Source organism: Bufo gargarizans, chromosome 9 (assembly GCF_014858855.1).
Source record: "Bufo gargarizans isolate SCDJY-AF-19 chromosome 9, ASM1485885v1, whole genome shotgun sequence".
NCBI classification, from domain to species: domain Eukaryota; kingdom Metazoa; phylum Chordata; class Amphibia; order Anura; family Bufonidae; genus Bufo; species Bufo gargarizans.
The window spans coordinates 173,894,053-173,909,456 of NC_058088.1; the positions used below are offsets into that span (position 1 = coordinate 173,894,053).

The following is a 15,404-nucleotide window of genomic DNA, read 5'->3' on the forward strand; positions in this document are numbered from 1 at the left end:
AGAGAATCTCAAGGCTGCACAGAGAAAAGGGTTCAACATTTTTAATACAGCAGTGCTCCAGCCCCCAAAAAATAAACAGGAGCCATTGGCTCCTAAACTGAAAAATTTAGGAGCCAAATTAAATTTTTTGTCGCCAAATTGAAAATATATATAATTATAACTAAAAAAAAGACTTTGGAGAAGATGAGACACAGGTCGCAGTATTGAACCAGCACTACATATCGGAGAATACAGCACCATCTACCTATTACATCCAGTGACATCTACTGTCATGTAGACCTTCTCTTTCCTCTTCTCCTCTGTTGGACCCAGACCTCCATGACAAACTCTTTAAGCCGCATGTCATCTCTACAGAGTTTTTTACGGACATGTTAGATTTTTTAATTTTTCCATCAACCCCACCATCCTAGTGTCTCAACAATGTCATCCTGCTTTCATTCCCAAAACTGTGCCCGTGGTGCTCCCCAATGCCCCAGGTACTGTACTGCTGAAAAAATTGTAATCCCACTAGAAATAATGTCCCTATAGTGTCTACAGCAATTATAAATGCCACCTAGAGTGCCCCTAGTAATAATAATAAAACCTTAGATTAATTGTCCCCACACTGCCCGCACAGAAGTAACTTACCCCCACACTGCCCGCACAGAAGTAACTTCCCCCCACACTGCCCTCACGTAGTAATTGTCTCCCACAGAGCCCCCATATAGTAATTACTCCCCCACTGCTCCCACAGTAGAAATATGCTCCACAGTAGTAATTTCCCCCCATACTGTCCTCTAGTGCCCCCTTATGGCCAGTAATGTCCCCCCAGTGCCCCCCTTTATGGCCAGTAATGTCCCCCCAGTGCCCCCCTTATGGCCAGTAATGTCCTCCCAGTGCCCCCTTTATGGCCAGTAATGTCCCCCAGTGCCCCCCTTATGGCCAGTAATGTCCCCCAGTGCCCTCCTTATGGCCAGTAATGTCCCCCAGTGCCCTCCTTATGGCCAGTAATGTCCCCCAGTGCCCCCCTTATGGCCAGTAATGTCCCCCCAGTGCCCCCCGTATGGCCAGTAATGTCCCCCAGTGCCCCCCTTATGGCCAGTAATGTCCCCCAGTGCCCTCCTTATGGCCAGTAATGTCCCCCAGTGCCCTCCTTATGGCCAGTAATGTCCCCCAGTGCCCCCCTTATGGCCAGTAATGTCCCCCCCAGTGCCCCCCTTATGGCCAGTAATGTCCCCCCAGTGCCCCCCTTATGGCCAGTAATGTCCGCCAGTGCCCCCTTATGACCAGTAATGTCCTCCGAGTGCCCCATTATGGCCAGTAATGTCCCCCAGTGCCCCCCTTATGGCCAGTAATGTCCCCCCAGTGCCCCCCTTATGGCCAGTAATGTTGGCACTTAAAAAAAAAAAAAAGCTAAAATCTTATACTCACATGCTAGCGTTAATATTTTCCAGTATTGAGATCCGTCATAGGGTCTCAATACCGGGAAAAAAAACGCTTCCATTTTATCCCCATTCATTATCAATGGGGACAAAAACTGAACAGAGCGCTCCAAAATGCATTCTGTTCCGTTCTCATACCGGAGAGCAAACCGCAGCATGCTGCGGTTTGCTTTCCGTCCTGAGATGCGGAGCAAGACCCACAATGCAAGTCAATGGGGACGGATCCGTTTTCTCAGACACAATCTGAGACAATAGAAAACGGATCAGTCCCCCATTGACTTTCAATGGAGTTCATGACGGATCCGTCTTGGCTATGTTAAAGATAATACAACCGGATCCTCTAATAACGGATGCAGACGGTTATGTTATCAGTAACGGAAGCGTTTTTGCTGAACCCTGCCGGATCAAGCAAAAACACTAGTGTGAAAGTAGCCTTAGTCAGATATCAGATCGGCAAAGCCCATAGACCGTAGCAGTGAACAGGGAGAGATAAGGGAGACAGCACGTGTGCACTGCGCATGCCATCTCCTCTTACAGCTGATTGGCGCAGGTGGCGGGTGGCGGACCCCCGCCGATCTGATATTGAAGACCGATCCTGAGGATAGGTCATCAATAGTAAAAGCCTGGACAACCTCTTTAAGGGAGAATTATTTGGATGCTGCATAGTATTTGGTCACTGTGTTATGTAGGCTATACTGTATGTGGCAGTATTATCTAGCATGGTATAGCGGTATTATTTGGCAGTACACCTCTAAATGCGCTGTTTTATCGCAGATCCCCTCAGTTAGCACAGGTGTGGCTCTTGGAGACCGTGGCAATCCATGGTAAAACCTCATCCGTTTTTTGCCGTACAGGCAGCGCCCCTGGTTTTATAGCATTTTAGCCGCACACACTGACCCGCTATATGGAGAGCGCGCGAGCCTGATTGATATTAGCTGCTAGAACCGGCAATGTGTTTTAATAGGTCATCGGCAATGTGCTAATGCCTCTATTGTATCTGCCTGACCCATATGGCGCTATAGCGGGGGGGGCGGGCATGAGCAAATCCTACTGAACCAGATAGCAGTTTATCACACGTGTGGAGACTATGGGGGCAGCTGGTATCCCAGTCACTGCTTTATCTGATTTATTATGTACACCACCACAGTTACTTTGAGGCGCCCGTGCAGCATCATTTTGCTGGTCGCCGCAGAGGAATGGTTAGGTAATATATGGCAGACGTATTAGAGCGCCCCCCCCACCCACTTCAGACCATGGCAGGTAGTAACAGAGGGACCCCCCGAAATCAGCAGTATTCAAGGGCTGATCTCAGAGATAATAACTGCAGGGGGTGACTAATTGCCTGTCACCATGCCACTTGCCCGTGCAGCGACCAGCAGGGGAGTGTGTTTAGGAGGATAGGAGTGGTAGTTATGGCTCTCTCCGGCTGTCCCTGGGGCTGAGCAGTAAAGGAGGACGCCCCTGTTCTTTCCCCCGGGGCACTCCCTGAAGTTGGGGCTCCTGCCTAGTGGTAGTTGGGGTGCCCTTGACGTTAGGTGTTTGTCTGGGTGCAAGGCAGGAGGGCAGGCGACAAGGACGGTGAATGGTGGGGTCAGTAACCAGGCCAGTTGTCAATAAATAAAAATAAGTCTTTCTTTACTAAAGTGCAGAATGGGAGTAGTAGTACATCCAGAGGTAACAAGGCACAGTTCCAAAGCATATCAAAGTAAAATCCTTTCCCAATAGCAGCATGTGGACAGCAGCGATGATGGAGGTTGTAGTCTCTCAGCCGAACCACAGGCATGTAATGAGGTTCATGTTGCATGCTTCTGCAATTCCCTGACTGAGGCACTGTGGACAGCTTTTTGGGTGAGAGTGTGGGGTTTAAAGGCTACGTACACCATCGGAGGCAATTTTTGGTTATGATTGCATTTTACTAATTTTTTGCTAAAAATCTTTTTTTCAATTGGCCTTTATTAAAAATATTGAGCCGTTCTGTCACAAAGGGTTAACTGTTTTTAGCTGTGTGGCTGGTTCTTTCACTTTGTGCCCGGTCATCTAATAACCCTTATCTCTAAACTACTAAGAGGCTATAAACACTCATTTAAGCCACATTCTTATCAGTAAGATAAGAACTGAGCTGTACTGAGTGTTCAGGAGGTCAGAGATATGGAGTCCGTCAGCTCCTGGTCTGAAGGAAAAAATCCAGAGGCTTTTACTAGAGCATCTCGGCTCTGTACAGAAAAAAGGGCTCCATATTTTTAATAAAGACCAATAAAAAAAATGATTTTTATCGCAAAATGAGTACTATGCAATAATAAAAAAAAATTGTCCAAAACACTCTAAAATGGCGCAGTGTCAATGACGCTGATTTCATTTGCCCAATTCAGAGGGGGCAATTTTTGCGGGCGTCTCAGAGCTGATAGATTCCCTTTCAATTCCCCAATCTATAGGGAACATTTATTAAGAGCGGCATATTACACGCCGGTCTTAATCCATCAAGAAGTGCGCACGTCTTAATGATTGTGGCGCTTATATGCAGGTCCGTGCACCAAAACGAAATACAACCCCCAGCAAGGGAGCTGGTGTCGATTATAATAAATGGCTATTTCCATCTCCATTCTGCTCCCTTATTGAAACGCGGCGAACGAGGCTCTAAACCCCCAAATATCACAACGTTTTTGTGCACCAAATTAACCATGAATGAAGCCGTAACAGGGGGTTGCTAAAAACTTTGATTAACGTCTGCTGCAGCTGGTACAACTGCGCGGTACTCGACCGCTGCCGCGACACGACCGCAGCGTGCGGCCATAGCCTTAGAAGGAAATCAAACATGTCAGTATGATTAAGTAATTTCTTCCAAGCACAGGAAACTCTGAGCCCACTTCACTGTAGCAATGCGTCTGCCAGTAAACTACTGGTTAGTAAATGGGAGGGCGTATGTGTCAAAAAAACTCTCCAGTCCGCACAAAAGCAAACACGTCTCAGGATGTGGATTTTGTAACTGCAATCTGCGCAGGTCAGCCATAAGGTTTTTGGTGGGTCTCGTAGTCTTACATCACATGCGGAGGGGAAGTGAAGGGGGGAAGCTGGCGATGTGGTAAGGAGGGGGAGGGATGCTAAGAAGAGGCTTTTATTTTGGTCAGCTGACTTAGCCGGGAGAATCAACAGAAATGGCTGTAAGCTGGACCGAGCACACGCAGAGGTACGCGAGACCGAAAAAAGCAGGAGGCAAAAGGAAAGCTGCAAATAATCTGCTGCAATAAAAAAGAAAAGAAAACTTTGCAAGAAAGGAAGTTGATGCAAGACAGGCAAGTGCATGAAAGAAAGCAGAAGAGAGTAGAGAAAGAAAGGCAGCGAGGACTAAAACAGAGCGATCATACAAGCAAATAAAAACTAAAAGGAGAGGAAGAAGCAGACAGGAAGGTTAGAAATAGTGGAGGCGAGAAACAGGAAGGCAAAAAAGAAAAGGGGAGGTTGCGCTTCTGTTAGAAGAGCCCTCATCTCACTTCGATGAAGTTACTTCCAGCTTATGGTGTTTTCGATAATTGTGTCCCAGCAGGTGATATGGTGGAGGACGTGAGCTGCCCGTCTCACTCTCCCTGACCATGGACAGTCATAATCGACAGCAGCCGAGCGACAGCAGCGATGAGGAAGAGAATCGTTTTTCCCGGTACATGGATGAAAATGGAGTCATTGGAATGGATGAAGAAGAGCTGCTGGGGGTGGACAGTCAAGGCGATCTAGAAGGAGATGAGGAGCAGGTGCTGGCTTTTGATGAAGAGGGCATGATGGAGATGTATAAAGATGGCGTTCCCTATGCAGGAACCCCATCAGAAGATGAAAGATTTGGGGTCCCTAGCTGGCAAGAAGATTTCAGTTTGTCTGGGGTGGCAGAGGAAAGAGCCGAAACGTTGAGGAATGGCGATGGTATCGTCAGTCATGATACAGGTAAGCAAACCTTCGGCTGAGCAACATATTTCTGGAGGTGCCAGACCCACCCGACGAAGACTGCCGGGTCTTTGTTGGATGGGTCTAATGTAAGTGCATAGGAAATACAGTAGCAGTTCTACATTTCCAGTTTGGTATGCAAGTATGGCTAGAAGCCATCCTTAAGGTAATCATAACTGTAATGTTGGGATATTGACCAATGTATGGGTCAGCCAGCTGGTTTCGACCTGTAGATTAGTATATTAAGCTGAAATGAAACCTGGAGTACCTTGTCTGCTGAACCATGTAATCAGATTTCTTATGGCGACCAATATGTATGGCCAAACCAAGCATAAGTTCTACCTAAAACATAGTCATTTGGCATGGAATAGATTGTGACCACCATAACAAAATGGCGTCTTTTTCATTCTTACAGAGGTTCACAGCTTATTGGACCACCCGAGTAGATCAGTTACATTGCCATCTGCATTAGATCGTCATCCCCCAAGCAGAGACCAACAACTGGATATGACTGAAGATGAGGTGGATCGAGGGAGTTCGCTGGGAGCGTGGGATGAAGATGATAATTGGAATCAAACACAGTCAGAACTTCTGGATGAAAGTCCCGGACATAGAAGGTATGAAGAATATGAGCAAACATCATTGAGAGAAGAGCACTTGGACGAAAACCCTAAGGATGAGGTGGATTATTCTGAAAGCCTAGACGATCAGGAAGATTGTGGTATCGCCGAATCCCCATCTCCATCATCCCCTCCCGTTCCCAGTACTTGGGACACCAGACTCATGAGTCGTTTCGGTAGGTTAAGCATTACCCCTAGGATAGAAGATGAAACTTTGCCAGAGTCTTCAGTGTACAGAAAGTGGGGGAATCCCAGAAGCCATCCCGGGTCAAATCCCTACAAATGTCTCCAAACTTACTAGGGACTCTAAACAGGCCAGGAACGTAAGATCTAAGCCCACGTCAGCACCTACCAGGACACAACATGTGGAGCCCTCCACCGTGAGAAGAGGCAAACATTCAACCACACCTCTGTATGGCAGAGGACAATTGAACTACCCCTTGCCTGATTTTTCCAAAGTTGGGCCCAAAGTCCGATTTCCCCGTGATGAAGAGGGATATCGTCCTCCTCAGCCTCGCAGACCAGAAAAGCAAAACCTAAGCGCTCCTGTGATCTTCAAGTCTCCAGCAGAGATAGTGAGGGAGGTTCTGCTTAGCAGTACAGAAAGGCCTGTTCAGGAACCTGTTGTACCACCTGCTGTACCACAAGAATTCAAGACTCCGCAACAAGCCACTGTGCTGGTCCATCAGCTGCAGGTCGGTACTATACAAGTTCATTTTTTAAATATTTTTAGATGATTTTGCAGCCTTATTATATATTTAGGATAGGCCATCAGTCTCAGATTGATGGGGGTCTAAGTCTACTTTCACACTGGCGTTTTGGCTTTCAGTTTGTGAGATCCGTTCAGGGCTCTCACAGGTGGTCCAAAACGGATCAGTTTGCATTCTAATGCATTCTGAATGGGAAAGGATCCGCTCAGAATGCATCAGTTCAGTCTCCATTCCGCTCTGGAGGCCGACACCAAAACACCGCTTGCAGCGTTTTGGTGTCCGTCTGATTAAACTGAGCCAAACGGATCCGTTCTGACACACAATGTTGGATCCGTTTTCACTGGCACAATAGAAAACGGATCCGTCCTCCATTGACTTTCAATAATGTTCAAGACGGATCCGTCCTGGCTATGTTAAAGATAATACAAATGGATCCGTTCAGAACGGATGCAGACGGCTGTATTATCTGAACTGATCTGTCCATGACGGATCCGCACAAAACGCGAGTGTGAAAATAGCCTAACTTGCACCACCTCCACCGTCAGCTGACTCAATTGTTTACTAGGCACAGCGCTGTACATTTTGTAGTGGCTGTGCCTGGTATTGCAACTCACCACAAAATGCAATGCAATATGAAAGCACCATGTTGTAGAGCAGGAGAAGCTGAGCAGATTGATATATAATTTTGTGGGCAAAGAATCAGTAAAACCTGTATTATATACATTTATATCATTGCTTTCTAAACCTCCTGCGAACAGCTATAGGTACAGGAAGGAGGTGTTATCAGTGACTGACAGCTATCTCTCGTATGCAATGCTATCAATCACTGATAACACCTCCCTTCTGTACCTATAGCTGTTCACAGGAGGTTTACAAAGCAATGATATGAATGTATATAATACAGGTTTTACTGAATCTTTTCCCACCAAAATATATATCAATCTACTCAGCTTCTCCTGCTCTGTAGTGTGGTACTTTCAGATTGCATTGCATTTAGTGGTGAGAGGTCCTCTTTAAATGGAACTGGGCTGCAGTACCAGGCACAGCCACTGCCACATGTACTGCACTGTGCCTAGTAAACAATCAGACAGTGATGAGCCCCCAGCAATGTGATACTGTAGGGACTGAGCGAACTTACCCTTACGGATCCGTCTGATTTCCAGTTATGCAGGACTTTGTTTTCCGTCCTGCGTAGTGGAAACCAGGACGGATCCGTTATGTTTGGCCATAGACTTCTATTATGACGGATCAAAACGGAATGTCTCTTAAAGGCTTCTGTTTTGCATTCCGTCTACGAATTCCATTATAACGGAATCCATAACGGAATTCCTACACCATCTGAACCTGTAAAGTTCGGGTTCGCTCATTCATACTAATGGACCCCTTTAAAGCTAAAGTATAAGGCCTTGTGCATCTACCATAGATATGTTTTATACAGCGCCATAATAAGCAGCAGTTAAATTCTCTGGAGACCTACTGTACCGCCATATGTCTCTGATTTCATACAGATTTTATTTTCTGGTGGATTCCTTATGAAATGATGTGGCATGGATGCCTTATTACAGAGGTGTGTGGCCTTACAGGCTCCGTGTACCAGGCTCTGCGTGCACATAAGGCATTAGCCTGTGCAATGTCCCTTTTCAGTGACGTAACTAGAACTGATTGGGCCCCACAGCAAATTTTTCAACGGACTCCACCCCCTTGGTCCCCTTACTGCAGATCTCAGACCGGGCCAAAAAACACTTACCTCTCTTCTCCTCCTGTGGGTGGCTTCCGCTCTTTGTGCACACACTGTGACCTGACATTGCACAGCGTCAGGTTATAGCGCACTCCTACACACACTACGTCCTGCCCTGAAGCTGTGCGCTGCCAGGACTAAGGCTAGGTCTACACGACGACATTTGTCGCGCGACATTTTGTTGCACCAATGTCGCGCGACAATTTTTATAATGGCAGTCTATGGTGTCGCACTGCGACATGCTGCGACTGCGACGCGACAGTCGCAGAAAATCCATTCAAGACGGATTTCGTCGTGTAGACCTAGCCTTAGTGTAGCACAGGCGCCTAGAGAAGAAGACATGAGTATAGTGCTCCTAGCACTGGTATTACTCACCGCTCCCTGGCCCTAAAAATAAATCTATTTGTCCTGCACCCAGGCCCTTCCTGAGTTTGGGCCCCGTTTTTTATTGATAATATTTTATGAGCATTTTATGGGAATGAGATAAAAGAGCTGCATTCGGAAAAGTAAGATTTATACAATTTAGTATGTCTCTGCTCTATTTCCTCCATACTCCCGGTTGCCTTTTAGATTTTGTATCTATTTTTAATTGTCTATTACCCTTAATACTTAATCACCTTCCCGTTTCTCTTACTTCTTAAAAGGAGGATTACCACAAGCTGCTCACTAAGTACGCCGAAGCTGAAAATACCATTGACCGCCTGAGACTGGGAGCTAAAGTAAGAAATATAGCACATGCTCGTAAGTGGTATACACCCGAGGCTAGGTGAAATGTTTTAAAGGGAATCTGTCAGCAGTTTTATGCTGCTAGGTTCTAACAGCTCCAGCGCATGCTCACGGCTCTCCCCGCCCACCTGCCTCTGACTGACAGTTTTTTTTCCCCATATGAATCGGCAGCAGGTGGCCGGGGAATGAATATGGGGACTCGTTCGGCATGTACTGATACAGCATTTTGCTAAGAGGATCTGTCACTAGTTTATGTTGGAAAGTGATCTTTTTCATGAAATCAGTTCTGTACATGTGCAGTACCCCAGTACAGGGGGCACCTGCAAATGGTTTGTTCCTATTGTTATCTAATGTTATGTACACCCAGCATGACCTGGTATGGTTGGCTGGCAGGGACATAGTTAACGACTCTGTTCCTCCCCTCTTGGCAGGAGTGGGCTGGTCTGACTTCCTGTCTGGATGGGGTGTTCTAGTATAGTGAGTGAGGAGGGAGGAAGCAAGTCTTGCGCTCCTTATTCTTAGGCCTCAGGATGCAGAGACTAACCGATCTCTGTGAAAGATACTATTTCTGCTAAAGAAAGAAGGAAAGACAAGAGCTCAGAATCTACATTACATTAGAGTATGTAAGGATAACCTGAGACTACAGATAACCAGATTTTGCTGCTTTTGAGGGATTACAGTTAAGACACCCATCACTCTTAACCACGTACTGGCCAGACGTGCCTCTAAAGCCTGTATACTGCAGTGGACACTACAACCACAATTGCCAGATTACAGTTACCAGCCGATGATTCTAGATAGAGAGACTTTATTTGCCACTGTGCCAGCCTCCATACGTCGCCATCTGGGAAAATGATTTTCACTGTGTACAGATTGTTGTTGCATGTACTATAACTCCTATTTTGCACTCAAGTAAAAAGAGACGTTTATTCTTTACTCTGGCCTAGTTTTCTGACTCCTACCACACTATACACTGGCCATTGCACTACTACACCTCCTGCTAAGAACCCATACAAACAACAACATCAAGGGCACCCTAAACTACCATCAAGCAGGAGCCCCAACTGCAGGGAGTGCCCAGAAGGAAGAAAGGGTGCACACTCCTTACGCTGCACTGGCCCTAGGGAGCGACAGCCCGATGGAAACCAATGTGACACATCCTAGTTAGAGCCACTACCACTCCCATCTTCTGTTCCGGCTCCTCAAGGGCTTGCTACGCACATAGTGCCATAATGTAAAGGGTTAGAATCAACTTACTAATATTTTACATGAAAATGGCACTGCCAGTTTACAATCACTTCAGTGAGGAAAACTAAGGGTCCATTCACACGTCAGTATTTTGTAATCCGCATACGTTCAGCAAATTTGCTGAACGGAATGCGGACCCATTCATTTCTATGGCCCCACAAAAAATGCAGACAGCACTCAGTGTGCTGTCTGCATCCGTTGTTCCGTTCCGTTATGCGGATCCACAAGAAAAATAGAGCTTGTCCTACTATTGTCCGCAAAATTTGGTCCGTGGTCCCATTTTAGTCAATGGGTCCGCAAAAATGCGGATTACATGCGGAATGCATCAATATGTCATCCGTATGTCATCTGCAATTGCGGATCCGTTTCCAGGAAATATAAAAAAATAATCTTTTTTTTTTTGCGGAAAAACGGAACGGATGCGGATGTACAATTGTTAAAAAACAGAACGAAAATCTGGGGAAAAAAAATGCTGATGTCTGAATGGACCCTAAAACGTACTGTATTGTTTTTCAGGTACATCTCTACTCAGACCCACCGCAACCAAGTCACAGTATTGAGATGGGAACAGTCACCCAGGGCACAAAAGTTATGGAGTTTTCCATACCACACGCTCAAGCTGCAACTTTCAGCTCAGTAAATGATCATCATGGGGCAACTGAAGTGGACTTAGGTTAGTAAAAGGATTTTACAGTATCTTCACACAGGGCAGGTATGCCTAGCTGCGGATTTTCTGTCTGGATTTTGTGGGCAGAACATCTGCAGCGTATTACAGGGTTTTTAACAAATCTCATCCACGTGCTGCAGAAAAATGTGCTCGGCATCCATTCAGAAATTCACTCATGGTGCAGGTTTGAAATCCACAGCTCCGTCCACTGTGTAGTGGATGGACCTGGATACCACAGGACTACTCCCACTGAAGTGAATGGGAGCAGTGCTGCAGTACCCTGCCCATCCACTACACACTAATGACTGAGCTGTGTAGTTCCAGAGCTACTAGTTGATCTGGAAGGAAGTGCTGGACGTCAGGACCCTGACAGTCTAAGGGCTTGTTCACACGAACGTGCCGTATTTTGCAGTCCGCAAATTGCTGATCCGCAAAACACCTACATGTTTGCCTTCCGTAATTTGCGGAACGGACTGCCCTTTATAGAAATGCCTATTCTCGTCCGCAACACTGACAAGAATAGGACGTGACTCATAATTTTTGTGGGGCCTCGGAATAGAGCTATGGATGCGGACAGCACATGGAGTGCTGTCTGCATCTTTTGCGGCCCCATTGAAGTGAATAGGTCCACATCCGAGCCTGCCAAAAGTGCTGCTCGGATGCAGAACCAAACCATGGTCGTGTGAATGAGCCCTAATATTGATGACCCATCCTGTGAATATAAATATATATGATTACTTTCATTACTGGATTGTATCTTATTTGGCAAATGTTATACTTTATGCTTTTACTTTTCCATCCAGATGTGATCCAGTTTTGTTAATGGACATCATCTGGACTGAATCTTGACCCATTCATTTCAGGCTACTTTCACACTTGTGTTTTAGCTTTCCGTTTGTGAGATCCATTCAGGGCTCTCACAAGTGGTCCAAAACAGATCAGTTTTGCCCTAATGCATTCTGAATGGAAAAGGATCCGCTCAGAATGCATCAGTTTGCCTCCGTTCAGTCACCACTCCGCTCTGGAGGAGGACACCAAAACACTGCCTGCAGCGAAGCGGAGCCAAACGGATCCAATGTAAGTCAATGGGGGCGGATCCGTTTTCTCTGCCACAATCTGCCACAATTGAAAACGGATCCGTCTCCCATTGACTTTCAATGGTGTTCAAGACGGATCCGTCATAGCTATAGAAGACATAATACAACATTTTGCTGTCCGACCTGGGATGCGGAGCGAGACGGATCCGTCCTGACACACAATGTAAGTCAATGGGGACGGATCAGTTTTCTCTGACACAATAGAAAACGGATCCGTCCCCCATTGACTTTCAATGGAGTTCATGACGGATCCGTCTTGGCTGTATAAGACATAATACAACCATTCATGACGGATGCATGCGGTTGTATTATTGTAACGGAGGCGTTTTATGCAGATCCATGATGGATCCGCAAAAAACGCTAGTGTGAAAGTAGCCTCAATCGGTATGTGCACATTAGCCTAGTTTTTCACTCATCATCTTTGCGATTTAGGGAAAATCGCAGCACGTTCTCTATTGTTAATTTTTCACGCAGCTCTGGCTCCATAGAAATTAATGGGTCTGCGTAAAAAACAGAAGGCATCCAGATGCACTGCGTTTTTCACTAATGGTTCCTAGGAGATGTTGAGAGTTATTCTTTTGTTCACGGATAAAACCTGTCCAGAAAAAAAAATTAAAAGCTTGTTGAACTTGCATGCAAAACTCTCAGTCTTTTCACTGAACCGACCCAGACACATTCTGTACCACTCATGTGAAAGGGGCCTTTTTGGGTCTGTCGTAAAGAGAGGAGGAAGGATTTATATGTTTTCTTCCTGATGGATTCACTGGCTTTGGCTCAAAACAACTGCACCGAAAATTCGGAACCTTCCCCAATATGAGACGCTTGTCGCTTGTTTTGTACATTTAGCCACCTGTTTCACATCTCCAAATCTCTACTAACATTTTTGCTCAACTTCCTCTTCCTGAGTATACATACTTAGATTAGTCACAGCTCAAGCTGTTTCAGCAGACAGAGAACCTTTGCATTGCAATATGTAGGTCAATGTATCATAGGTTTATCCAGGACCCTTCCTGAGCAAATGCACATGTGTTATTTTCAATTGTCGGAAAATGTATACAGCGCTGACCAGCTTCCAGGATCAGATCAGGAGTGCAGTCCATTCTCGGGATCCCAAAGCTGTGGATTATTCTCTGGATAGTGTCAGTACTACACGGTGGAGTTGTATTCCATGCTACTTTATATTAATGCCAAATGTGTAGCTCTTAGGAGATATTTCATATGATGAATGTTGTATTTAGGTTACGGTAACCCTATGTCTGGATTCTGCATATAGCAGATATGCTGGAAAGTCTCGTACATGCCTGTCTTTAGTCTGCCATTAGCCAAATGTGTGCCGATAAGTGTCCTTTTGGCATACATTTGGCTGGTATACTTTGGTATAGCCATGTCTGTTAACTGCACTTTTCAATGTAACTGTATGCAAAAAATGGGAGTCAATAGGCTTACAATTGCCCAGGTCTGTGACATAAGCTCAGCAGACCTTCTCGGAGGTTTCGCTAGTATCGTCCACCTCTGGCCCCGGCATTTAGTCGAAACAGAGTTGGGAGGGTGCGCATTCTAGAGATAGATACTGGTCCCAGAGGTGAAGCTGAGACAGATGTATGTTGGCTGAACCTTTCCATTTTAGCAGGACCAGCTGACTATGTAATGTATATGGGAGCCCCCCGACTCTCTGCCATTGGGGGAGAGAAGAATCAGGCTGTTGGATTTTAGCATGCTGATCTCTTTGCTATCTAGGAGATAAGCCGCTGCCAGGGGTGTCCGGTAGTGAGTTATTCCCCTCTCCCCATTCAGAATACACGCATGCTTGGCTGAAAGCTATCTGAAATGTACAGCCAGATTTAGGAGGATAGGCTCAGGCTTGGAGCCTCTAACTTGAAGTGGTCATCTTTTATCATATAAGTAATGTGTAAAAAAGTTTTTCACATTCTTAATGGACAATAGCGAACATACATAAAGCAACTGATATCATATCAGATGTTTGATCTTTTGGGTGTAGTTTCCAGTTAAGTCAAGGAAACCTAAGGTTAATCTTGGATCTGTGTTTTGATGTAGGTTCCTCTGAGCACCGGAAACCCTCTGTGACCCCCCCAGTCTATACCTTACCAGAACCCTCAGGTTCCTCCTCTCTTCATCCACCTGAAGACGTTGCCTCCACTCTGATGTCACACTTAGAGACCCTTCACCAAGAGGTTGGTGTCACATTCATTACTTTACAGTATTTGACTGCAGTCATTTGTGTGACTTTATGTAGCACTTCTCTTAAAGAGCATCTGTCAGCAGTTTTGTACCTATGACACTGGCTGACCTGTTCCATGTGCGCTTGGAAGCTGAAGGCATCTGTGTTGGTCCCATGTTCATATGTGCCTGCATGGCTGGGAAAAAATATGTTTTAATATATGCAAATGAGCCTCTAGGAGCAACGGAGGAGTTGCCCTTACACCTAGAGGGTCTGCTTTCTCTGCAACTGCCGCACCCTCTCGATTTTGACTGACAGGGCCAGACAGTGAAAACATAACACTTGGCCTGTCAATCAAAGTAAGAGGGTGCAGCAGTTGCAGAGAGGGCAGAGCTTGTAGGTGTAACAGCAACGCCCCCGTTGCTCCTAGAGGTTCATTTGCATATAATAAAACACAATTTTTCTCAGCAATGCGGGCACATATGATCATGAGACCAACACAGATGCCTTCAGCTGCCAAGCGCACATGCAACAGGTAAGCCAGTGACATAGGTACGAATCTGTTGACAGATGCCCTTTAAAGTCACATTTACATATAGTAATATAAAGCAAGTCATCTCAGGGACTGGGATTACAGTGGTTAGAAGTGTATTGTAACTCTAATAAGGCATTTCTAATGAGCTAATATGGATGTGATATTTCATACATATCACTGAGTGGGCCATCATAGAGTGGGCACTTTAAACTACATATGGTAACTCATATGCATTAATCTGACAGGTCGAACTTCTTGAAGAATTGCTGCGCAGCGAGAACCTGACTCCTGAAGAACAGCGGCAGGTAACATTTCTGTTTCCAAGCGATCTGAAGGAACATACTACTACATCTGCACAACAGAATTATTTTACTACTAAAAATGACTTCTTACAGAGCCACAACCTTTACATGCACTGTACGCTACTAATATAATCTTCAGTTCATTGTGATCAGCAAGATCTTAGCTCAGGGACCACATGTGTCCATAGTGTAGAACTTCTGCATGTTGTGTTCATTCAGTGGCGGACTGGC

The 15,404-nt window shown here is 45.7% G+C and overlaps 1 protein-coding gene across 1 annotated transcript in view; it reads left to right on the forward strand.

Annotated features, from left to right (window-relative positions):
- The first annotated feature begins 4,531 nt into the window (after positions 1-4,531).
- AKNA (AT-hook transcription factor) overlaps positions 4,532-15,404 on the forward strand; it is a 41,060-nt gene continuing 30,187 nt past the window's right edge. The window contains 7 exon segments of the mRNA XM_044269029.1: positions 4,532-5,351; positions 5,767-6,200; positions 6,202-6,666; positions 9,064-9,138; positions 10,910-11,066; positions 14,213-14,349; positions 15,117-15,176. Coding sequence (XP_044124964.1) covers positions 5,009-5,351; positions 5,767-6,200; positions 6,202-6,666; positions 9,064-9,138; positions 10,910-11,066; positions 14,213-14,349; positions 15,117-15,176 — 1,671 coding nt within the window. The 5' untranslated portion in view covers positions 4,532-5,008.